The sequence below is a fragment of the Eubalaena glacialis genome, chromosome 3 (genome assembly GCF_028564815.1).
Source record: "Eubalaena glacialis isolate mEubGla1 chromosome 3, mEubGla1.1.hap2.+ XY, whole genome shotgun sequence".
Lineage (NCBI taxonomy): Eukaryota > Metazoa > Chordata > Mammalia > Artiodactyla > Balaenidae > Eubalaena > Eubalaena glacialis.
The window spans coordinates 193,045,878-193,068,253 of record NC_083718.1 but is presented as its reverse complement, the minus strand read 5'-3'; the positions used below and the strand labels follow the sequence as shown (position 1 = coordinate 193,068,253).

At 67.0% G+C, this 22,376-nt stretch overlaps 1 protein-coding gene across 1 annotated transcript in view; it reads right to left on the bottom strand.

Moving 5' to 3' along the window:
- Positions 1 to 1,657: 1,657 nt before the first annotated feature.
- Positions 1,658 to 22,376, bottom strand: part of MEGF6 (multiple EGF like domains 6) — a 97,831-nt gene continuing 77,112 nt past the window's right edge. Inside the window, 31 exon segments of the mRNA XM_061185086.1 lie at positions 1,658 to 1,705; positions 1,707 to 1,960; positions 3,318 to 3,446; positions 4,054 to 4,182; positions 4,269 to 4,397; positions 4,632 to 4,760; positions 5,042 to 5,170; positions 6,158 to 6,286; positions 6,837 to 6,965; positions 7,079 to 7,210; positions 7,379 to 7,507; positions 7,590 to 7,718; positions 7,912 to 8,040; positions 8,346 to 8,474; positions 8,847 to 8,975; positions 9,163 to 9,291; positions 9,381 to 9,509; positions 10,081 to 10,212; positions 10,340 to 10,468; positions 10,580 to 10,711; positions 11,497 to 11,622; positions 14,023 to 14,157; positions 14,234 to 14,368; positions 15,020 to 15,148; positions 16,778 to 16,906; positions 17,658 to 17,789; positions 18,154 to 18,327; positions 18,857 to 18,979; positions 19,304 to 19,423; positions 20,730 to 20,867; positions 21,217 to 21,339. Coding sequence (XP_061041069.1) covers positions 1,658 to 1,705; positions 1,707 to 1,960; positions 3,318 to 3,446; positions 4,054 to 4,182; positions 4,269 to 4,397; positions 4,632 to 4,760; positions 5,042 to 5,170; positions 6,158 to 6,286; positions 6,837 to 6,965; positions 7,079 to 7,210; positions 7,379 to 7,507; positions 7,590 to 7,718; positions 7,912 to 8,040; positions 8,346 to 8,474; positions 8,847 to 8,975; positions 9,163 to 9,291; positions 9,381 to 9,509; positions 10,081 to 10,212; positions 10,340 to 10,468; positions 10,580 to 10,711; positions 11,497 to 11,622; positions 14,023 to 14,157; positions 14,234 to 14,368; positions 15,020 to 15,148; positions 16,778 to 16,906; positions 17,658 to 17,789; positions 18,154 to 18,327; positions 18,857 to 18,979; positions 19,304 to 19,423; positions 20,730 to 20,867; positions 21,217 to 21,339 — 4,097 coding nt within the window.

The following is a 22,376-nucleotide window of genomic DNA, read 5'->3' as shown; positions in this document are numbered from 1 at the left end:
TAGTATTCTGTAAGTTCTTTGGACTAGGGCTTTTTTATTTTATTTTATTTGCACTTTGAGTGCTTTCCATCTGAGATCATCCAGCTTTGGACCTGAGAACTTGCTGTTTTGTGTCAATGGTTTTTACCTTCTTCTTCTAGGACTTCAGACACACGGGTGTTAACACTTCCCTTGTCCATTTCTACCGATCCTTCCTTTGTATCTTCTCTCTCTCAGCCTCCACGCTGCCTTCTGGGAGTGTCCTGAGCTGGAAAACCCATTATTCAGCCTGATTCCTGCCGCCCTCCCTCCGACTCCAGCTCCCACACCTCCCGCTCAGTCCTGACGCTGGTCCTTCTCGGCCTGCTTCTTCCTGCATCACGTTACCACCACCATCCCCAACCCCTTCCGGGGTATGGATTATATTTATGTACCTCAGAGTCTTAACACGGTGGCCCATTAATTCGGTTTCCTCTGCTACTGGCTGTTCACTCGTTGTCTAAGGACAGGGCTTTCTAGAACCCACCCTATTTTGCCCCATGAGATCCTTTGCCCTTGGAGGCATCAGCTACCTGGGCTGGTGCTGGAGGGGAGGGGAGAGGGGGCTACAGCCCAGACCTAAGTGTCCGGCGTGACAATCTGGGTCCAGCCCTCCCCATTGGCTCTACCCTGAAGATAGGGCAGGGGTAGGAGTAGGGGAGCGCCCTGGCTGCCCCCAACAGCACCCCTGCCCTCCTCCCCTCAGGGCCATGCTTCCCCCACGCAGGCTCTAGGACTCAGGGCCTCCTCGGTCTCGGGGCACCATGCCCCTCCAGAGCACCGGGAACTGGGATAGACCCCAACTTTGCTTGTGTGGCACCCCTGTCCCCAGAGGGGCACAGGGGCCAAACGGGCCTCTCTGGTCAGGTGCATTCATGCTGGCAGGCCCAGGAGGCCACCCCGCGGGGCCCACACGAAGCAGTGAACACACAGGCCTTCAGGAAGTGGCTGCTCCTTTCTTAACTTCCTGGGTTTCACATGGTACCGAAGCGCCCACTCAGAGGCCCCTCAGGGCCCCGCAGTCCCGAGTCAGGGCTTCCCAGGCTGGGCAGGAGGCGGGCAGCCCTCCAGCGCCCAGGGGTGCAGTGGGCATGTCTGGCTGCCCATAAATACCTTTCCATAAATACGGCCCAGCTATTTCCAGGTAAACAGGCTGAGCTGCAGCAGTCCCAGGGCCTAGCACCAGAAGAACCTGCTCCGAGGTCAGGGGCCTCACGCCCGCACCTGCACCCACACCTGCCCGCAGTCCCACCCCAGGGCGCCGGTTGGGGGGCTTCCTCCACACTGTGGTCCCCGCGCCGGTGCCCCGGTGCTGCAGAGCCCGGCCGGGCAGGGCCTCCGTCCTCATGGCCAGACGATCCTTGCAGCTGCACGACTGTCCCCAGGCCTCGGAGACAAGGGCGGGGCCAGAGTCCCGGCCCCCGGCGTCCCTCCTCAGTGGTCACCAAGGCCCCTGGGTCCTCTCAGCGGCCCCTGGGAGACGGGCCTCGGCGGGGGCTGCCCCTGAGCTAGTGCTTCTCTGCGCTGCTGCTGAGGCCGGGGCGGTGAGAGGCTGATTGTGAAGCCACTGAAGGGGCAGGAGAAGAGCAGGTCAGCCCTGGGGCAGGTAGAAACTCTCCAAGTTTTCAGAGCTCTGGGCTCAGGACTCCCCTCCTGTCCTTCCAGCTCCAGCCCGACAGAGGGGGGGAGACAGCCCAGCCGCTGCTCCCCAGCTGCCCCCCATGCCTCACCTCTGAGGTCCAGGTTCTGGAATGCCCGCCACCCAGTGGGGCCCAGATCCCACGCAAGTGCCCAATCCTCGTCCCTCCTCTGGCCTTAGTCTGCTGGTAACGAACACGCGATGCCACCAAATGCCACCCTCCTGGCAATGCGGGGATGCCCCCGGCCCCCTTACCTGGGCCCAGGGCTGGGGATGCGGTCTCGGGGAACTGGGAGGGCCCACCTGAAGGCAGACAGACACGCTACTGCCCCACCCTTTGGTGGGCAACAGAAACGGGGCAGCGAGGCCTGCAGGGACCCCCACTCCCACCCTGCATGGCCTCTCCCCGCCTCACTCCTATGCAAATGATGGGGCTCTCCCCCTCCCCAAATGAAAGTCCCCAGCCCTGCCTGCTGGAAGAGGGGCCGGGAGGTGGGACTTTGGGCTGGATGGGGAAGAACCAAGCAGGGTCCACTCCAGAACAGGGGGCAGCGAGGCCCTGCCTGTCCTCTTTCCCAGCAGGGCTCTGGTCAAGCAGACGAGGCCTCAGGCAGGTGAACCCCCAGCTCCTGACCCTCGCTAAAGGTCAAGGCCGCCCAGGATGCCTGCAGCGCAGTACCATACCTGACCACCAGGTGCCGCCGTGGACAGCGTTCATCCCAGCACCAGCCCCCCAGGTTCTGCCTCCACCTGCCCCACCCCCACCCCCTGCGGGAGGTGGGATCCCTCCCTTAAAGGTGCTTAACAGTTTGGGGCCAGGGCTGCCTTGACGAGGCTCAAAAAGATGCACACACAATATGAAGACCATGTCTGGGGTCCCCAAGCCAAGGAGCCCAGACTGGAATCCCCGCTCACAGCCTGGCTCCCCGTTCACCCCATCTCAGGGCCTGCCCGGCACAGGCCTCAAGCCAGCCTCTGGTCTCCCTTGGCAGACACGACCTCTTGGTGCTGCCTCTTCCCAGGAGCAGGCTGGACCTGGGGGAGGTGACCAGGGGACACCAGAGGGGCACAGCTGGCCGGAGGGGCAGGGCACCCCGAGCTCTGCCTGCAGACAGCACATTCCCCCAGAGCCTTGGGGGCTGAGAGGCCACGGTGCCATCACGGCACCTTCCCCGACCCTGCCCGTGGGTGCACACAGGCACACGTATGCACTGGAGCACAGGCATGCCGTGAAGCACACGTGCGCATGGGAGCACACACTGGGGCACACGCAGGTGCTAGCGTGCAAGACCGGAACACACGCCTGTGCTGCTGCACACACATGCACGGCGCACCGTCGTGCCCTGGTTCACACACACGCAGGGCGAGGAAGGGGTGGGGCGGTGGGCTGTGTCTGCGCCCACCCACGCTGGATCACCCAGCCCTGCCCGTGGGGTCTCCGCCCTCTGCAGTTTGAGCCCACCCCAGCCGCTGTCTGGGCCTGGAGTCAGCAGGGCACGTCAGGCTGGCCCCCGGCCGAGTCCGGCCACGTGGTCCAAGGGCTGGAGGTGCACACTTGGCCTGTCAGAGGCCTGCAGATGCCACGGGCACTGCGCCGGGCTGGTGACGTTTGGCCCAGCCAGCACAGGGTCCTCCCTCTGCTCCCCCGAGCCTGACTCACCCTGCTGGCACATGGGCCCCATGTAGCCGTCCACGCAGTGGCACTGCCCACTGACAGCGTCGCAGTCAGCCCCACCCCCGCAGGAGCAGCGCAAGGCACAGCCTGGCCCGAAGAAGCCCCTTCTGCAGCCTGAGGGCACAAGACGCGGGAGAGACGGGCCTGAGTGCCACTCCTGTCTGCCTGGGGCCAGGACCCCAGGCTTCGGGCCACCCCGTGGGGGATGTGCGGGAGCAAGGACCTCGGGCCTTAGCTTCCCTGTCCTGCAGGAGCTCTCACATGGGAAAGCGCCAGGCACCAGGCACGGGCCCAGAATCACTGCCCCGCCTTCCCGCCCAGCCCCCGGCCGGCAAAGGGGAGCTGGCGGTCAGGGATGCTCCCTCCAGGGCAAGACGGCCAAGAGCCACGAGGACGTGTGTGGAGCCCCCAGGGCCGGCGCCTCCTCCCCTGGCACGTCTGGGAGGCTGGCGCGTTTCTTTCCCACCTAACTGGGGCCTCTCTCTAGGACTGCAGCCCACACCCAAGGGAGAGGCTATCCGGGGACTCAGGTGGGGGCCAGAGGGCAGGACTGGCCTTGACAACCCCGAGCAGGAGCTCCGTGCTGGGGCCCCTGCAGAGGGACGGGTTGGGCACGGTGCCCAGGCCACAACGTGGCACAGATGGGGCTCCATCAACACGGTCGATACCACTGACAGAGACCTGCACCCATGCCCCCCACCAAGCGGGACCCCAGACTCACCCAGGTCACAGGTGGCCCCCGTGAGCCCCGGGGGGCACAGGCAGTGGCCGGTGACGGGGTCACAGGGCACCCCATCCTCGCAGTCACACTGCTGGCTGCAGCCTTCTCCAAATGAGCCCGGCTCACACCCTGGTGGGGGCAGTGGGCTTAGCATCACCTGCCCCGTATCCAGGGTGAGGGGCCGGATGGAGCACGTGGGCGCACGGAGCACTCACCCTTCTCGCAGAACTGGCCGTGGAAGCCGGCAGGGCAGAGACACCTGCCACTGACGGGGTCGCAGGGGGCGCCGTGCTGACACTTGCACGTCCCCTGGCAGCCAGCCCCGTGGAAGCCAGGGGGACAGGCTGAGGGAGACCCGGGTTGGAGCTCCTGACTCAGTTTGCCCAGAGTGAGCCGAGGACCGGGTCGGGGGCCCCGCTCCCCCTTCCTCCCACCCAGGCCCGGCCCTGAGCCGGCACCTCTGCCCCGGGAGCCCCACCGAAGCTGGGGTCAGGCCTCATCTCCTCGGGCCCCCCGCGGGGAGTGACCTGGAAAGCGGAGGAGCGGACGCCGGGACAGGGGCCGACCCCACGACTCACGGTGCTCGCAGGCCTGGCCATAGAAGCCGGGGCCACAGTGGCAGGCGCCCGACGAGGGCTCACAGGCGCCATGGTTGCGGCAGGAGCACTCCAGGCGGCAGGCGGCACCGTAGCGCCCAGCGGGGCAGGCTGGGGAGAGGGCCGGCGGGTCAGCCTCCTGCCACGGGAGAGCAGGGGGCACGGGGCTGGCCCCTGGGCACCAGCCTGATCCGCGTGAGCCCGGCAGCCTCGCCCGGCCCTAGGGCAGCCTGCGGCCCCCGCAAACGCCCTCGAGCTACGGCCCTCCTCGGGAGCCTAGGGCCCCCCACCCCGCCACCACCACACCGGGTACGGCCTCGCTCCCCTGCAGGCACCACCCCTCCAGCTCACGCGGCGATGTGGCCCCCACGCTGTCCCAGACGGACCCTCACCCAGCTCGCAGTGCAGCCCCGTCCAGCCCAGGCCGCAGGAGCAGCTGCCGTTGGCGGCGTGACACAGGCCCCCATTTCTGCAGGAGCACACGTGCTCACAGTTTGCACCAAACCGGTTCTGGGGGCAACCTAGGGACAGAGTCGGGCGCTGCTCAGCGCTCTGGCCCAGGGACACACACCCCCCGATCTGACAGTCATTCAACAAACACTCCCCGGGCCTCTCAGAACCAGTCCCTGCCCCCTGGGCACACACGCGCCAGGAAAAAACACCAACAACGTCCTGCCCGTTCATCTACCCTCCGCAGATGCCGGGCCTGATCGGCGCTGAGGATAAGACGAAAGGGACCAGGGCCCTCCAGGGGCTGTGAGTGCCTGCCCAGCTGGCGGGAGGGGGTTAGGGAAGTCTTCCTGGAGGTGGTAGCAAAGAAGAGGCTGGGCAACCCTGCACTCCAGGTGGTCCCTGTTCACACGTTGATTGACCCATGGCTACCGTCCTTCCCTGCGGGCCTAGGGGAGTGTGACCGGCCCCTTGATGAGGACCAGAGGGCGGCAGGGGGCTCAGACCCACCAGGGTGCGGGGCCAGGCCAAGCAGGGCCTTGAGGACCATGCATGCCACCGTAAGCAGGAGCCCCCACCACTGTCCCCAGGGACCGCCCCGTCTCCCCACCATGGGCTGTGCTCCAGGCCTCCCTCTAGGTGGGGTCCCTGGCCACTGGGCCCGGTAGAAAGGCCAGAGGGACCCCATCCCAAGAGGACATCAGCCAGAAGGCTAGCTCCGTCCTCAGACGAAACAGCCGCTTGACCCCTCCTGCTGCGGGGGGGGAGCTCTGGGTCAGAATGTGTTCATCCCCCACTGGCCACAGGTCACTTGATGGCCTGGGCCTTGGGGTCACAGGTCAAGGCAAGGCATGGGGTGCTATTGGATGACCCGATGACCCGAGTGGGCGCTGCTGTCAACACAAGCTAGACCCTCACTTCTTATTCTCAGGGCACTTGGGGGATTAACAGTGGGGACCCAGTTCTCCCCCAGTGACCCCAGGGTTTCACCCCTCACCCCGAGGCTGACGGAGTGACACCGTGAAGTACCCAAGGCAGCAGGGGGAGCAGGCTCTCACCGTGCTCACAGTGGATGCCGGTCCTCCCGGGGGGGCAGGAGCAGGTGCCGGTCACGGGGTCACAGGCCGCCCCCTGCCCACACCCGCACACGCGGGCACAGCGGGGGCCGAAGCGGCCGTGTGGACAGGCTACCAGGAGGAAATGGGAGGGTGGCCACTCCAGGCTGGATTCCCCCTCTCTCCGCCGTGTCAACCCGGGACAGGGCCGGATGGGCCAGGGGGGGCGGGGTGGGGAGACTCCCGTGTCTGCCCAGATGGGGCGGGGCTACCTGCTGCCACGCCCCCTGCCCGCTGGCTCTGCTGGGGGCCGGCGGCACTGTGGCGAGTGACTCACAGAGGCCCCCACCCACCCCGTCAGCCCAGCCAGGATTCCAGATGATTGGAAAGGCCCCACCTGGCTCAGGGAAAGGCCCTTCTCTCGGCAGGATGCCCGGCTGGCCTCTGCATGGCCCCTGGTGGACACGGCCTGAGCCGGGGGCACAGCACACGGCCAGGCAGAGCTGGCTGGCAGGGATGCTTTGGTCACACGGAACCCCCAGCTTAGCCCAGCCTGCGGCCAGGCCCCAGGGGGCGGGCCCAAGAAGGGGGGTGCTCAGGGGCTGTCCTGCCCGCAGGCTGGCTAACCCTAACCACCGAGGCGCAGGGAGGACCTGCCCCCGCCCTCACCCTGGCCACTCACCGAGGCCGCAGTCGCTTCCGAGGAACCCAGAGGGGCAGTGGCAGGCCCCTGTGGCCGCGTCACAGGAGCCCCCGTTGAGACACCCACACAGCTGCTCACAGCCGGGCCCGAACCGCCCAGGCGGGCACCCTGCAGGGGGAGGGGCCAGCTGCCAGGGGCCAGGGGGCTCACAAAGCCCCTGACCTCCCACCTCCCACGTCATCCTTCCCGAGGGCCCAGCGGGCAGCATGGGCAGCACTCACGCTGCTGGCAGCCGGCACCGTGGTAGCCAGCGGCACACACGCAGGCCCCCGAGGCAGGGTGGCAGGCCTGGTTCTCGCTGGGGCACTGGCACTTCTGCCCACAGCTCTCCCCAAAGGCACCGGGCGGGCAGGCTGGGGTGAGGAGGCAGGGGGTCAGTGCTGGCCCTGCCTGGAGCAAGCATCCTCCCGGGAGTCACCTCCTGGAGCCCCTCCTGCGGGTAGAGGTTTGGGGCCCAGCACAGGGGCACGTGGGGCCTGAGCCACCCCCTGCCCGAGGGCCCGCCCAGGTTGGTCACCTACCCTGCTCACAGCTGGGCCCAGTGAAGCCTGGGGGACAGTGACACTCCCCGGTGACGTGGTGGCAGGCAACGCCGGGTGGGCACTGGCAGCGCTGGGCACAGGCCTCTCCAAACCAGCCGGGCGGGCAGGCTGCAGGGAGGCGTGGGACCGGAGGGGTCACCGTGTGAAGGGCCCAACCCCACCTGGAGCACCAGCGGAGCTGGGGGCTCACCATTCTCACACCGCAAGCCCCTCAATCCCGGCGGGCAGAGGCATGCCCCGGTGACGTGGTGGCAGGTGGCCCCCCGCCGGCAGGCACAGTGCTCCTCACAGCGAACCCCGAACGCGCCCTTGGGACAGGCTGTGGGGAAAGAGGTGGGCGGGCGGGTGGCTGAGTCCTGCTCGGGGCAGCTCCCTGGACAGAGGCGGGGAGGCCCCGGGAGCTCAGCCCACAGCCCTGCCCCCTGCCTGGCAACTGCCCACCCCGGGGAGGCCTCCACACCCTGGCGTGAGCTGAGGCCACACTGGAGGGGGCCCTAACCCGCCCCACTCACAGCTCTGGCACTTGTCCCCGGTCCAGCCGGCCGGGCAGAGGCAGTGGCCCGTGTGCCGGTCACAGAGGCCGCCGTGGAGGCACCCGCAGACGTGCTGGCAGCCGGCTCCGAAGAACCCCGGGAGGCACTCTGCAGAGGCGGGGACAGGTGAGGGGACCAGTGAGGGTCCAGCCCTGGAGCAGGGCGATGCCCCTGGGACCCAGGACACCCCCGCCCCGCCCCTGCTTCCTGCACCCAGAGCCTCGGATCCCGTGTCCTTGGGAAGGAGGGGTGCCCAGTGGGCTGGTCACACTGCAGGCCACACCCCAGGACCCTGACCCCCAATACCAGGCAGCCACAGGGGGAGGGGGCTGCACCGAGGCACGCTGGGGCGCTGGCCCTGGGCTCCAGACCCCCAGGGTCCCTCCTTCCTCCTCCGCCCGCCCGGCGCTCACCCTTCTCACAGGCCAGCCCAGCCCAGCCCTCTGGGCAGGTGCAATGGCCTGAGACAGGGTCACAGGTGCCCTGGTTCTGGCAGAGGCAGGAATGCTGACAGTCCTCGCCGTAGAGGCCCGCGGGACAAGCTGGGATGGAGAGAGAAGTGACTTGCAGCATCCCCGCCAGCCAGGCCGGGGACCTGAGCCCTCGGAGGGCCAGCCCACTGGATCTGCAGGCCCGCCCCAAAGGGCAGGGACCTAGGGCTGCCTCTAGGACGACCTGCTCCAGGGCTCCCCGGGCCCACCTGCCCAGCCTCGGGGGGCTCAGGGCTGAAGGTGTGGTCCTAAGCCTTCCTCCCCTCCCCAGGTGCCCCATGGTGGGGGCATGGGCCCCCGCCCTCCCTGCCCTCCATTCCCAGTGAGCTGTATGCCCACCTCGCGCCCCACACCATGTGACCTTGCACGGCCCAGGGAGGGGCAAGCACCTTGCCTGGCCCCAGACTCCTGGGCAGGGCTTACCCTGTAGGCAGGTGGGCCCCATCCAGCCAGGGCCACAGCGGCACTGCCCATGGACAGGATCACAGGAGGCCCCATTAAAGCAGGAGCAGGCCTGGCTGCAGTTGTGGCCGTACGTGTGGGCTGGGCAAGCTGCAGGAGAGAGGGGCGGTCAGGGGCCGGGGGGACGGACCCCGGGAGGGGCTGCAGCAGATGGTCCCGGGCTGCTGTGGTCCATCTGCCCCTCCCTGTGGCCTGGGCACCAGTCAGGGTGGCCACAGATAAGGACTGACCCTAACCCTAGTGGGCAGCACCCAGGGCGGATGGGGGCCTCACGCACTCTGGGCACAGCGGGGGCCCCGGCGGCCAGCAGGGCAGAGGCAGGAGCCGTTCACGGCGTCGCAGGGCACCCCGGTGCTGCAGTCACAGGCGCGGTGGCAGTCCACTCCAAAGAAGCCGGCCGGGCAGGCTGCAGGCAGGGGGCGGTGATGGGAGATGGCCAGGGGTCATGGGTCCCCACCCACACGCCCGGCCACCCCGGCCTGCACCCTGGCTCACCGCGCTCACAGAAGGTTCCCCTCCAGCCGGCCGGGCAGGTGCAGGCCCCGCTGACATGGTCACAGGCTGCCCCGTGCTCACACAGGCACTGCCGGCCACAGCCCGGCCCAAAGTAGCCCTGGGGACACCCTGAGACACCAGACCATCAGCTGGGGGGACGGTGGGCCTGACCCAATCCTCCCCAGGCACCCACCACCACCGGGCCAGGGCCCGGGACTGTGGGGCGGGAGAAGCCCCTCCATACCCAAGGCCTCTGCAACCGTCCCCCAGCTAGGAACCGAGCCCCGAGCCCTGGGGAGGAGGGAGCCCCAGGCCCACCCAGACCCACCAACCCGGCCAGGGCAAGGCCCTCGGTCCTTAGCAGACATCTTCCTCCCCTCCTCCAGGTGCCAGGTGTCCTGTGGGGTGCAACTGCCCCACCTCTCCCTGCTGTTCCAGGTGGGCCTTCTGTTGGGCCCAGGCAGGTGGGAGGGTGGAGCCTGGTCCAGGCTGGGGAGGGAGGGGGGTGGGCTCAGGCGAGGAGACTCCCTGTTTGTCCGGGGACAGGAGGGCAGGACTAGGTCCCCGACACTTGGGCATGTGCACGTGTGCGTATGCATGTGTGTGCACGTGTGCGTGTGCGGGTGTGCGTGTGTGCGTGTGCACGTGTGCGTGTGTGCATGTGCACGTGTGCGCGTGTGCGGGCTGGGCCGGGACTCACGCTGCTCGCACCACGGGCCCACATAGCCGGCCTCACACAGACACAGGCCGCTGACGGCGTCGCAGCTCCCGTGGCCTGCGCTGCAGTTGCAGGTGTGGCTGCAGTCGGGTCCCCAGTGGCCGCTGTCACAGGCTGCGACAGGGGCCGGGTCACCCTGTGCAGGTGACCACAGCCACGTTGGGGTCCAGGGCCCTCCCCGGGGCCTGGGCGGAGGCTTCCCCAGGGCAGGGCAGGGACGCTTGCACATCAGGCCACCTACCTCTCTGGCAGCTGAGGCCGGTCCACCCCGGGGCGCAGCTGCAGCGGCCAGTCACCGGGTGGCAGAGCCCGTCGTTGATGCAGGAGCATCGCATCTGGCAGCTGGGCCCAAACCAGCCTGCTGGGCAAGCTGCAGGGAGGGCAGGGTGAGCGTGCCGGGGACAGGGGACTCGGGGCCGGGACACAGGGACGGGACACGGGGATCGCAGGCGGGGCCGAGGTCGGGGCGGCGGGCACTCACTGTCCTGGCAGCGGCTGCCCATGAAGCCGGGGCGGCACAGGCAGGCTCCGGTCTCAGGCTCACAGGAGGCACCGTGCTCGCACTCCGGGCAGATCTCCTGGCAGCCGAGCCCCCAGCGACCCTCAGGACAATCTAGCCCCACCACAGCCAGTCAGTCTCCCCTGGGGCCTTGCTGGGCCCATCGGGGAGCAGGAACTTCTGTTCCCACCTGAGCTGTCCCGGAGGAGGGAGAGGGACAGGTCACGGGAACCCCCAGCCTCCCCATGGGCTACAGGGCGTCCACCCCCAGAAAGGGAGCCCCTGCCCTAGAATGGCTCAACAGGCAAAAGGGGGGCACCCAGAGTGAACAGGTGCCTAGAGGACAAGCCACAGGCCCGGGGAGGGCTGGGGGCCGCTGGTCAACCTGTCTCCACGGCTGACAGTTCCTAGTGCGTGCACCCTCTGTGGGCATGGCCACAGGGCAGCCACAGACGCCCACGTCCAGACCCAAGGCTGGTTGCTGTGAGCTCTCGCAGTTGCTGTGGACTGGCCTGGGGTCCGCAGGGCTCCAGGGCTGAGGCCAGGGCTCCCCAAACACAGCCCAGGGCTGGGGTCCCCAAACACAGCCCAGAGTTGGGGTCCCCAAATGTTATCCAGACTGGGCTCCCCAAACACAGCCCGGGGCTGGGGTCCCCAAATGGGATCCAGGCTGGGCTCCCCAAACACAGCCCGGGGCTGGGGTCCCCAAATGGGATCCAGGCTGGGCTCCCCAAACACAGCCCGGGGCTGGGGTCCCCAAATGGGATCCAGGCTGGGCTCCCCAAACACAGCCCGGGGCTGGGGTCCCCAAATGGGATCCAGGCTGGGCTCCCCAAACACGGCCAGGAGTCATGCAGCCCAGGGAGGTTAGGAGACCCCGGGACATGGCTGCCACTCACCTGCCCCACAGTCAGCCCCGGTCCTCCCAGGAGGGCACAGGCACTGCCCGGTGACCCGGTCGCAGGGCGCCCCCTCACAGAAGCAGGAGCCTGGGCAGTTCCTGCCGAACGTCCCGGCCGGGCACTCTGCGGGCGGGAGCGGAGGGCCTCAGCCACCCCCACGGGGAGCTGCCCGCCTCCCCTGGAGGCCCCACCCTGCCCGGGCACCTGCCCCCGGCACCTGCCCCCTGCCCCAGCAGCGTTGCTGGACACAGCCGGGGTCCCCTGGGTGACGAGGGTGATCATGGGAGTGGGCAGGAGACGGGCGACACGGGGCAGGACGAGGAGGGGCCTGCTTGGGCTGACCTGCGTTGGGGAGCGGTGGTGAGGGGCGGCCTGGAGACCACAGGCCAGCAGGGCTTGGGAGGCGGGCAGCCAGGACCCTGGAGAGCGGGGGGCAGGGCTGGCTCTGCCTTCCTCCCACTTTGGTCCACCCTGGGGACCCCCTGCTGGTCACCCCCATGCTCAGGAATGAGAGCAGCCAGGCGGCTCTGGGCCCACAGCAGGGCTTTGGGAAAGAATGCAGGGGCCACAGAGGCTCGCCCCACCCGTGAGGGCTGCAGTGGCCGCTCTGGTGGACTTGCAGGGCACCGCGCCAGACCTCACACCTGCCCTGGCTGGGGAGGCAACGCGGTGGAGGGAGGGCCCTGCCAGCCCCAGCACCGTGTGGCCACCCCAGTGCTGCTGGAGGGAAAGCTCCCAGCTCAGGAAGGCCAGCACGGCACCTGGAGAGGGCGGGCTGAGGCACCCTCCACACCAAAGAATCAGAGCTCTCCCTGCACCCAAACACCCAGCGGGGCTGAGAATTGAGGACGCTCCCTGCCTGAGGGGAATGAGGTGTCAGTGGGTGGGGGGGGCGCCAGGCCTTGGGTCTCCCTGGGCCCCAAGATGGGCTCCAGACAAAGGACACACCCTGGTGACCTGTCGCCGTGAGGGCCCATGCCGTGCGGGCATCCACCCACGTCCCACCACGGGCACAGGCCCGCCCACTGGACCGCAGGTGCAGCGCAGGGCACACACCAGGTGGCCAGGTGCAGCAAACGCACGCAGCAGGCGATGGGGTGCAGCACACGCACACAGGCACCCACGCAGTGCGGACCGGGGCGGGCAGGGAGGCCCAGCGGGGCCGGATGGAGCTGTCCCGCCACCTAGGGGAGACCCCGCTCCACTGACTGGGGGCAGACGCGTGTTTGGGGGTTAATACTTTCCAGACCTAACAGCAGCGGGGAGCCCATTATTGCTGTAAAAATATGTGTGTCATTTCCTGTGGCTCATCCTTGGGGCCCTGGAGGCTTTTAAAGAAAAAAGGAAAAGAAAGACAAAGAAAACCAGCAGGGAAGGACTGGGGGTGAAGGCCCTTCCGTGTCTCAGCACACAGGCTGCCAAAGAGGGCAGGTGCAGGCAGGCCTGCCGTGTGCTGGAGTGCAGGGGACGTGAGCATCTGGGGGGACGGGGAGTCGGGCGGAGTCAGGGGGCCTGAGCCCACCAGCTCCTGGGGTGTTTCATGGATGAGACACATGCTCATGGTTACTGAAGGCCCCTGGGACCACAGAGCCCCTCAGAGCGGAGGTCAGGCTTGCGGGCGGCAGGGTGGTTTCCAGGCTGGGTTCCGAGCCCTACACACTCCCCTCCTGTACCGAGGGGACCTGAGAGCCCTCAGTGGGATCACCCCGGGGGTCTCCAAGACCACCACTCAGTGGGAGGGGCCAGGCCGGAGTGCAAGGGGAGACCCATCCCTCGGCTGGGGCTGGGCAGTGGCCCCCAGGCCACTTAGGGGCAGCTGGGCGGGCAGCTCTGACTGAGGGGGACTCGAGCCGCTGCCCCAGTCGAGGTCGCACCAGTCACACCACAGGCCTCCTCGGCTCCCACCTGCCCCCCGGCTGACGGGTGAGGACAGTGTGCCAAGGGAGGTCCCAACCTGCCTGCGCCCCGTCGGCGGCCACGGCAGCCCCACTGCTCAGAGAGAGGGCTCCCCCATGTAAACGAGGGGCCCCCAGCCTCCAGCCTCGCCCGTGCTTGGTGCCCACTCATGCCGCCCCCCGGCCTGGGCATCCACGTGGAGGGCCTTTGGTCACCACCCGCGCCCCGCGCCAGCACCTCCGGCCCAGACTTTGCTCCGAGCCACCACCCTCGGGAGCAGCTGCCTCTGTCCCGCTTGCTCAGACCCACCAGGAAGGAGCCCCCTGGCCCAGCTTCCAGCACAAAGCTCACTTAGTGCGTTCTGTGATAGAATGAGTGAGCAAGTGAGGGAGAGAGGGGACGATCTTGGAGAGGCACTGGCCCTTCTCCAGGCCGCTCTGCACGTGCGTGCACATGCACCTCTCGGGTGCACAGAGACAGGCAGACCTGTGGCTGAGTCACCACCGCGTGACCAGGGTGGGGACATGGCAGGTCAAGGTGCCGCCAGGACCAGCACTTCTGGTGCCCGGCGCCCGGCACGGGCCAGACGACCTGCACCCCACCCGCACACCAGGGCTGGCCGCTCACCTTGGCCGCAGTCCTCCCCCTGGTAGCCGGCAGGACACTGCTTCCCACACTGGCCGCTGACAGGGTCACAGGCCACGCCCGGGGGGCAGGTGCACGCCTGCCGGCAGCCTGGCCCAAAGAAGCCCGGCTGGCACTCTGCAGGGGGAGAGGGGAGAGGGGTCTGCAGGGTTCCGCCGGCCCTGAGGCCCTCCCTCCACAGCCCTGCACTCACCGTCCTGGCACCGCTCGCCCCCGAAGCCCGCCTTGCAGGCACAGCTGCCGTCCCTCCTGTCACACGCGCGCGTGTTCCGCTGCTCACACTGGCACTCCTCCGAGCAGCCCGGCCCGAAGGCCCACGGCGGGCAGGCTGCACCCCAGAACCAACCGTGCGGCAGCCTGACCACCGCGAGCGCCCACCCTCCCCAGCCCAGGGTCTCCGGCCCCATCCACCGAGCTGCGTCCGGGGCCCCACGCAGAGCCGCTGGCTTGTGCCCATTCCACAGATGAGAAACAGGGTCTCAGAGAGGCACTTCCCGGCCAGGAAACGCTCGGGATCCTCACCGCCTCCCTCTATACCATCCTTTTACAAAGAGCTGCTAGGATGAAGTCTGCTTGCTTTTCGCCAGCATCCCACCGCCTCTCGCATCCCAGGTGTCTATGGACGCGGAGAGGGGTGACCCCACCGGGGGCTCAGGACTTGCTGCCAGGAATGTCCTGGAGCTCTGTGCCCTGGAGCTTCCGAGGGAGGCCTGCCCCTGTCCACGCTCAGCCCACCCACCAGACTGGCTGGGGATGGCACCGCCCACCCGGACAGACGCCCTGGCGGCCAGTGCAGTCCAGAGGACATGGCTTTGAGCCCACAGACCCCATATCCCAGCCGGGGCACTTGCTGAGCCCCCACATCCTCATCTGTAAACGGTGACAGTCCAACACACGCTGGACCGCGGGCAGGAAGCGCCCGGCCCATGCTGTGGCCCCGCCCCCTGGACACGGGCGGCCAGCACGCAGTGGGACTCACCCAGGTGGCAGAAGCGGCCATAGAGCCCCGGGTCGCAGAGGCAGGCCCCGTAGAGGCGGTGGCACCGGCCCCGGTTGGCACAGTGGCACTTCTTACCGCAGTGCTTGCCGTAGAAGCCTCTGGGGCAGCCTGGGGGAAGGGGAGCCTCTTGACTGCCCACCCGGACATGGCCGCCGCCCGAGGAGATGCTCCAAGGGGCCCCAGGACCAGCACAGGACTCAGGAGAGGCCTGGGCCACCAGCAGCCTGAGGACGCTGCACCCCAGACAGGGAGGGTCCCGGGGGGTGGCGAGGGCATCACGAGGGCAGAGCAGCCACGAGGTGCACCCCATGGATGCGGCCATCTGCCCTGGCTGGCCCGTGCCCCTAGGGTCTGTGGCCTGGATGGCGGCCAGAGCGGGACACCAAGCATGTCCCCAGCACACACATGGGAGACGCTCAAAGAAAGCCCACCCTCCTCGTCTGACCGGCACCTGCAGCGTCCTGACGTCTGTCCCTCGGTGGTCACCTAGCCTGACCTCTGGACCTCACAGAGGGAAGGACACGGGCCTAAGCTCAGGGGGCCCAGGGCCAGGACAGGGCTCTGGCATTCCTTCCCAAAACGCTCCCCTCCAGCTCTGTCCTGCCCCCATCCTGCCTATTGAAGGGCCTCAGGGAGCTGGATGGTGACCCCAAGGTACGTCCACATCCTAACCACCAGGATCACCAGGTGGGACCATCCTGCACTGACGGAGCAGGCCTAACCCAACCAGTGTCCTTAGAAGAGAAAGGAGAGGGAGGCCGGGGACAAGAAGAGGAGGCCACGGGGAGACAGAGGCACAGACTGCAGGGAAGCAGCCACGAGCCCGGGGCACCTGGAGTCTCGGAGACTAGTACGGGGCCCCTGAGAACTGGGACGAGCCTCCTCAAGCTCACCTGCACGGGCACACTTTACCCCCAGGACACCGACTGAGACCCGGTCCCCAGGAAGCCACACCACGTCATGAGCGGAAGCGCTAAAATGCAGACGCTTGACCTGCCGGGAGTCCCTGGGGTCCGTTCAGGGCCCATCACACACACAGCGCCCAACAGGCAGTGGGCTTTCGGCCTCAGCAGAATAGGGATGGCAGATCGCAGGGGAAGATAGGCAGGGACGTTAACCAAGCCGAGAAGGTGACCAGAGGGAGGGGGTGGAAAGCCCTGCCTGGCCGCCCCGGGACTTAGAAACCTGCCCCACAGAGCTCCCGCGGGCCACCCAGGCACTGGGGACAGGTCCACCGATTGCTGCCATCCGCTGCTAAGGCGGGAAGTCCTTGATATGTTAGCTACATTCGCCAGCAAAAGAAGCAGAAACTTAAAGTTCTGAAGACTTTAAGATGAAGCATCAAGCACCTGGGAAACTTATGTGGACTCTAGTTCCTCCAGAAATGTTGCAACTTCCAAGTTAAAAAGGATGGTAATGTCGTCCCATGCAGCCGCAGCCCAGGCGTGCTCCCTTCTGCAAATCCCACCCAGCCATCATATAGCTTTCCTTGAATGCTTCCAGGAACAGGGAGCTCACTACCTTTCCGGGGACCCTGTTACAAAAGTGCTATTCTTCCAACAAGTCCTCACCGCCTGCTATAGTCAGGCCCCGGGAGAATCATCAGACGTAGAAAACTCAATGCCTCTTCCACTAAAGGGCCTCATCCTTCCCCCAGAAGGAAGGGGACTTGGAGCTGAGAGGTAGTGCCCACCCCTCCCCTCCACCCAGAGGACAACCCTGGAGGGTTGCACCCACCGTCCTCACAGTGGGCTCCACTGACACCCGGAGGGCAGCGGCAGGCCCCTGTCACAGGGTCGCAGGTCCCGCCGTTCTGACAGCTGCAGGAGAAGCTGCAGTTCTTCCCAAAGGTGTCTGGGGGACAAGCTGCAGGGGACACAGAGAAGCACAAGGGTCACTGGCCCGCAGGAGGACTCGGGGCCCAGAAGCCCCTCCAGAGACACTGAGACACCCTCCTGGGGGTCGAGCCACCCAGTTCAAAAGCAACTTCCCAAAGCAGCACCCGACGGCACTCGTGCTCCCTGCCCCTGCCCACGGGCATGGCAGACATCTCCAATCAATCGCCACACCCTCTCCCTCTGAACTCCGACACGTCCACCTACTCAACCAGCACTTTCAGAGTCAGTCACTGGCAGACCCTCAGAGATGGTCACTATGGCCCTTGAGACTACTGGGGTCGCTGGGCAGGGAGTGGACAGGCTCTGGACAGAGCCTGGGAAAGCAGCTTTCAAATGTGCTTCAGCTACCAACTTGGTGCGTGGCCTGGGGAGGTGACCTCTCCCCTCTGGGACTCGGGCATGACTGGCCCACCCGCTCGCCGCTCTTTATCAGACCCCTTTATGTCTTAGTTGTTGGCTTGTCGCCGGAGCCCCGTCCACCGTGACATCTGTGAGGGGCAGACACCAGGCCCTGCTAGCCCATGGGGTCTCCCAGCGCCTAGAACAGGGCCTGGCACGGAGCAGGAAGCCAAGAGACCCTGAATGAACGAGTGAACGAGTGAACGGATGGACCTGTGGAGCCCCTGCCCAGGGCCGGCGGGGAGGCGTGCACTGTGTGTGCTGCGCAGGTCCTGGGGCTCAGGGGCCCCACCCACACCCTGCCCTCACAGCAGCCTCACCCTCATTGCAGACAAGCCCGGTCCAGCCGTCGGGGCAGTCACAGCCACGCCGGCTGGGGAGGCAGGTCCCCCCCTTCCTGCAGTCAGCGCAGGTCAAGCTGCAATCTGGGCCAAAGGAGTCGTCCAGGCAGACTGGGGGACACAGCGGGAGAGGGGCCTCAGAGCCTGACCCCTGGCCCTGGACCCCACCCAGCATCAGGCCAGAGAAGGGGGCACAAGGGACGTCCTCAGGCTGTGAAGGCCCCACGTGGGCGAGCGGAGACGTGGGACCCAGATGGGGGGCTGGGAAGGGCCCTAAGCAGAGAGCTAGTGGCCCCATCCCAGGCTCAGCCCCGGGCGCGCTGGGCAAACTGACCAAGCAGCTTGGCCTCTCTGCGCCGTGGTCCAGCGAGGCCCTCACGGGAGCCCTTCCTCACACCCAAGACCGCAGGATGGGCGGCAGCCGGGCCTGAGGGGGCGCTGGTACCGAAGCCCTGGGAACGGGCCCACCTCTCACCAAACTTCTCCTCCAACGTGTGCTCGCCCCGCGCCTCCTCCTCCTCCTCCGCCTCGGCCCCGACGTGGTCATCTTGGAAGAGGTGGGGCAGCTCGTCCTGGAGCACTGCCACGTGCGGGAGGGGCCGCACAAGGGGCAGGTGGCCGTCCAGGCCCACCTCGGGCACCTCCAGGGCTGGGCGGAGCACAGAGGGCCCTGAGCCCCTGCCGCCCACCCGGCCGCCCCGGGGTTGGACTCCCTGCCCCTCGGTGCCCAGAAGCAGCTCCGGGCCTGAGCCCCACCCCGGGGCCCCTCCTCACCCCAGCCGCCCGGGACATGCCCGCTGCACTCCTGACCCTACTTCTCAGGACAGAGGAGGCTCCGGGCTCTGAGGCCCTGACCCATGCCACGTCTACCCCGGCTGTTGCGGCTCCCCTGCTGGCCCTAGGGACCCTGAGCAAGGAGTGGGTGTGGGGACAGGAACAGCTCTCTGTCCCTCTGGACGCTGTCCTCAGTCCCGGGAACGATGTCCCTCCTCTCACCTGGGCGGGGCAGGAGCCGACCCAGGGCCCCTGAGTAACACCCTGCCTGGGGGCGCCTGTCTGTCCGGCCCCTCCCCCCAACCCTGCTGCCCCCTGGCCTGTCCCACAGCGAGAGGCAGGACTGAAGTGGGTTCCGTCCAGCCAGGAAGGTGGGGTCCCCGTGGTGCCCCGCAGAGACTCACGGCTGCAGCCCCGGCGGTCCTCGTCCAGCAGGTGGCCGTCCTCGCAGGAGCACCGGAACGAGCCGGCCAGGTTCGTGCAGCGGTGCTCGCAGCCACCACGGCCGGAGGCGCACTCGTCCACGTCTGTGGGCAAATCCAGGGCCGCTGGCGCCTGTCCTCCGGGGGTCGGGGCCTCGGGGGCCCCTCCTGCCCCCGCCCTGCCCACGGCACAGGGGCCTGCTGGGTGATACGCACGCCACAGCCATCCTCCTGTCCCCAGGGTCAGAGGGACGGGGTGCACCGCCCGAGGGAGGCCAGGCTGGGAGCAGCCAGGGGTGCAGGCCCAGCCCGAGAAAAAGACAGCGACCTCAGGCGGGGGAGGGAGTGGGCAGCTCCCCACAGCCCTGCCGATGGCAGGTGCTCAACCAGCTGCCCACTCCCCAGCCAACCCAGCTGCCTACCGCTCACCCTCACAGCCGCAGCCGTCGGCGCCAAGCTGGTAGCCGGCATAGCAGCTGCACTCGTAGCCGCCAGGGCTATTGGTGCAAACCTGCTGGCAGCACGGGGAATCGGCACAGTCATCGACATCTGCGGGGCACACACCACAGCCCGGCTGGCACCCAGGCGCCCGCCCGCATGTGCACCCTTCCACAGCACACCAGTGTGTGCATACCTGCACAGAACCACACGCACACCCGCACACAACCACACGCACACCTGCACACACCAAACTCACAGCTGCACACACCACACGCACGCCTGCACACAACCACACGCACACCTGCATACACCACACGCACACCTGCACACACCACACACACACCTGCACACACCACACGCACACCTGCACACACCACACGCACAGCTGCACACACCACACGCACGCCTGCACAAACCACACGCACACCTGCACACCACACGCAGAGCTGCACAAACCACATGCACACCTGCACACACCAAACTCACAGCTGCACACACCACACGCACACCTGCATACACCACATGCACACCTGCACACACCACACGCACACCTGCACACACCACACGCAGAGCTGCACACACCACATGCACACCTGCACACAACCACACGCACACCTGCACACACCCACACACACAGCTGCACACACCCACACGCACACCTGCACACAACCACACACCCACACGCACACCTGCACACAACCCCACGCACAGCTGCACACATGCTCACCTGCACACAGCCACACGCACACCTGCACACACCCACACACACAGCTGCACACACCCACACGCACACCTGCACACAACCACACACCCACACGCACACCTGCACACAACCCCACGCACAGCTGCACACCACATGCTCACCTGCACACAACCCATGCACACCTGCAGGCACCCACACACACCTTCATGCAACCCCATGCACACAACCCCATGCACACAACCACACACACACCTGCATGTGAGTTGCATGTCCTCGCACACAATCACACATGCACACGTCCTAGTCCTGCACACACAGACACACGCAAGACACAGGTCACGGCCCCAGGGCCGCCCGCCTGCTGTGGGGGCAGACTGGGGGCTGGAGGGTAGTGGGGAGTCATCTCGGAAGCAGGTCTCCCCGTGCAGAGGGGGTGCTCGCACACCACAGTGTTTCGGGTGCTACTCCCGGCACGTGGGCATTTGACCAAGTGGCTGAGCAGAGGTGGAGGTGTGGTGGGCGCTTGGCAGGGTGGGTCGCGATGCTGCCTCTCACTAGGCCCCCTCGTACCACTCCCGCCTCCACCCGGGGCAGGACTGGGGGTGATGGGAGGGAGCGTCCTCGTCATGGCATCAAACCCGGGTGCAGACCCAGGGCAGCAGCAAGCCCCTGGCTTAGGGGTGGGGCGCTCGGGAAGGAGGTGGCTCGCACCAATGCACGTCCTCTGGTCCTCGTCCAGCTCGTAGCCGCGGGGGCAGGTGCAGACGGGCCCTGTGCTGCTGTGGCTGCAGCCATGGGAGCAGCCGCCGTTGTCCGCCTCGCAGCTGTTCACTATCTCCATCTCGATCCCTGCGGCGAGACCCGCCACCAGGGACGTGGGACAGGGGCTGGGGTGACACCCAGAGCCAGCATGGCCCTCCCGGCCCCAGCCGCTGCCACTCTGCTGGGAAACAGGCAGCACAGAGCTCCTGGGCCAGGCGGGCTCTGGAACCCTCTGTCCTCCTGGGGTCTCCCGTCCTCCTCCCACCCTCCCGGGGCCCACACGCAGCCCCCAAGCCCAGCACTGCCCTTGATTGACAAGGAATCTCTGCCCCTCGGCCAAAGCGAGCCGACAGCCGTGGCAGGCTGGGACTGGGGAGCCGTGTTGCCCCCCAGGCACCTCCACGCCCCGTGGTGTTATCGCCCACTGTCCACTCACGGTAGCACTGCCGACCATCGGCACCCAGATCGTAGCCTGCGTTGCATACACACTTAAAGGACCCATGAGTGTTGAGGCAGCCGTGGGCACACTGGGCCAGGCCTGTGGCACATTCATCCACATCTGGGTGGGAGACACGGGGGGGTTGGGGGCTCTGGGCCACTGGCCTGAGAGACTCGGCCCCCAGGGGTGGTCTCTGCCGAGGGGTCAGGGCCCAGGGCCCCAGGGCCCTCTCCCACCTTCCCCCTGAGCACCTGTGTTTTCACCATCACACTCCAGGTGCAGAGCCGAGCTCCCTCCTAGGGCGTGGAAGGCATGGCTGGAAGTCTGAGCTCAGGCCCCACCAGCAGCATCAGGCGAGGGGCTCTGTCTCTCTGAGCCCGCGGTCTCTGAGGTGTGCATGTCCCGCTCTCGCCAAGCCTCCCCCCATCCAGGGCCGGCACAGGAGGGGCCTTTTACCACCAGCCTCTGGGGGGCCAGCCGGAGAAAGCGCACGCTGACATCCAGGGAGAGGCTACCAGCTTCTTCCCCGCAGCCACGTGGCACTGGCCTCAGGACGCAAATCCCAGTGTCCCCGACAACTGCTTTGGTCCCACCCCTAAGAGTCCATGGGACGAAGCTGACCCTCAGCCCCGTCTCCCATTGCACCCTCTGAAGCCACCTGCATCCAGAGTGCCAGGACGTGCCCGTCACATTGGCAACAATGCCTAAAACGCTTTCCTGTGTGGTGACATGGAACCACAAGCTTCCACACCTTCGGGCCCCATCTCTCTGATGGCCATCTGGCAGGATGCCTGGGAAAATGACTGCTGCCTGCCCTGGACACACCGTATTGCTTCAGAGTTACGGGGGATGCGCACAGACCCCTCCCCAAGGCTGCTCGTCCAGAGCCGCCTGTAAGAGGGAGAAGCAGGGACACCCGAGTCCTGTGACTGGATAACTAACAAACACCGCATAGCGGACACCCATGCAGCCAGGAGATCGGAGCGTGTTCTAGAAAGCTGCGCCCGACCGGGCTCTGGGGTGATGCTAAATGTGCCCACTAACAAACAAGCTGTAGAGACACCTGGAAGCCGACACGGGGATGCCACCCGGGTCACGGTGATGCTTCCTCCTCTCTCCTCCCTCACCCTTTCCTGTTTCCCTAACGAGCAGGTACT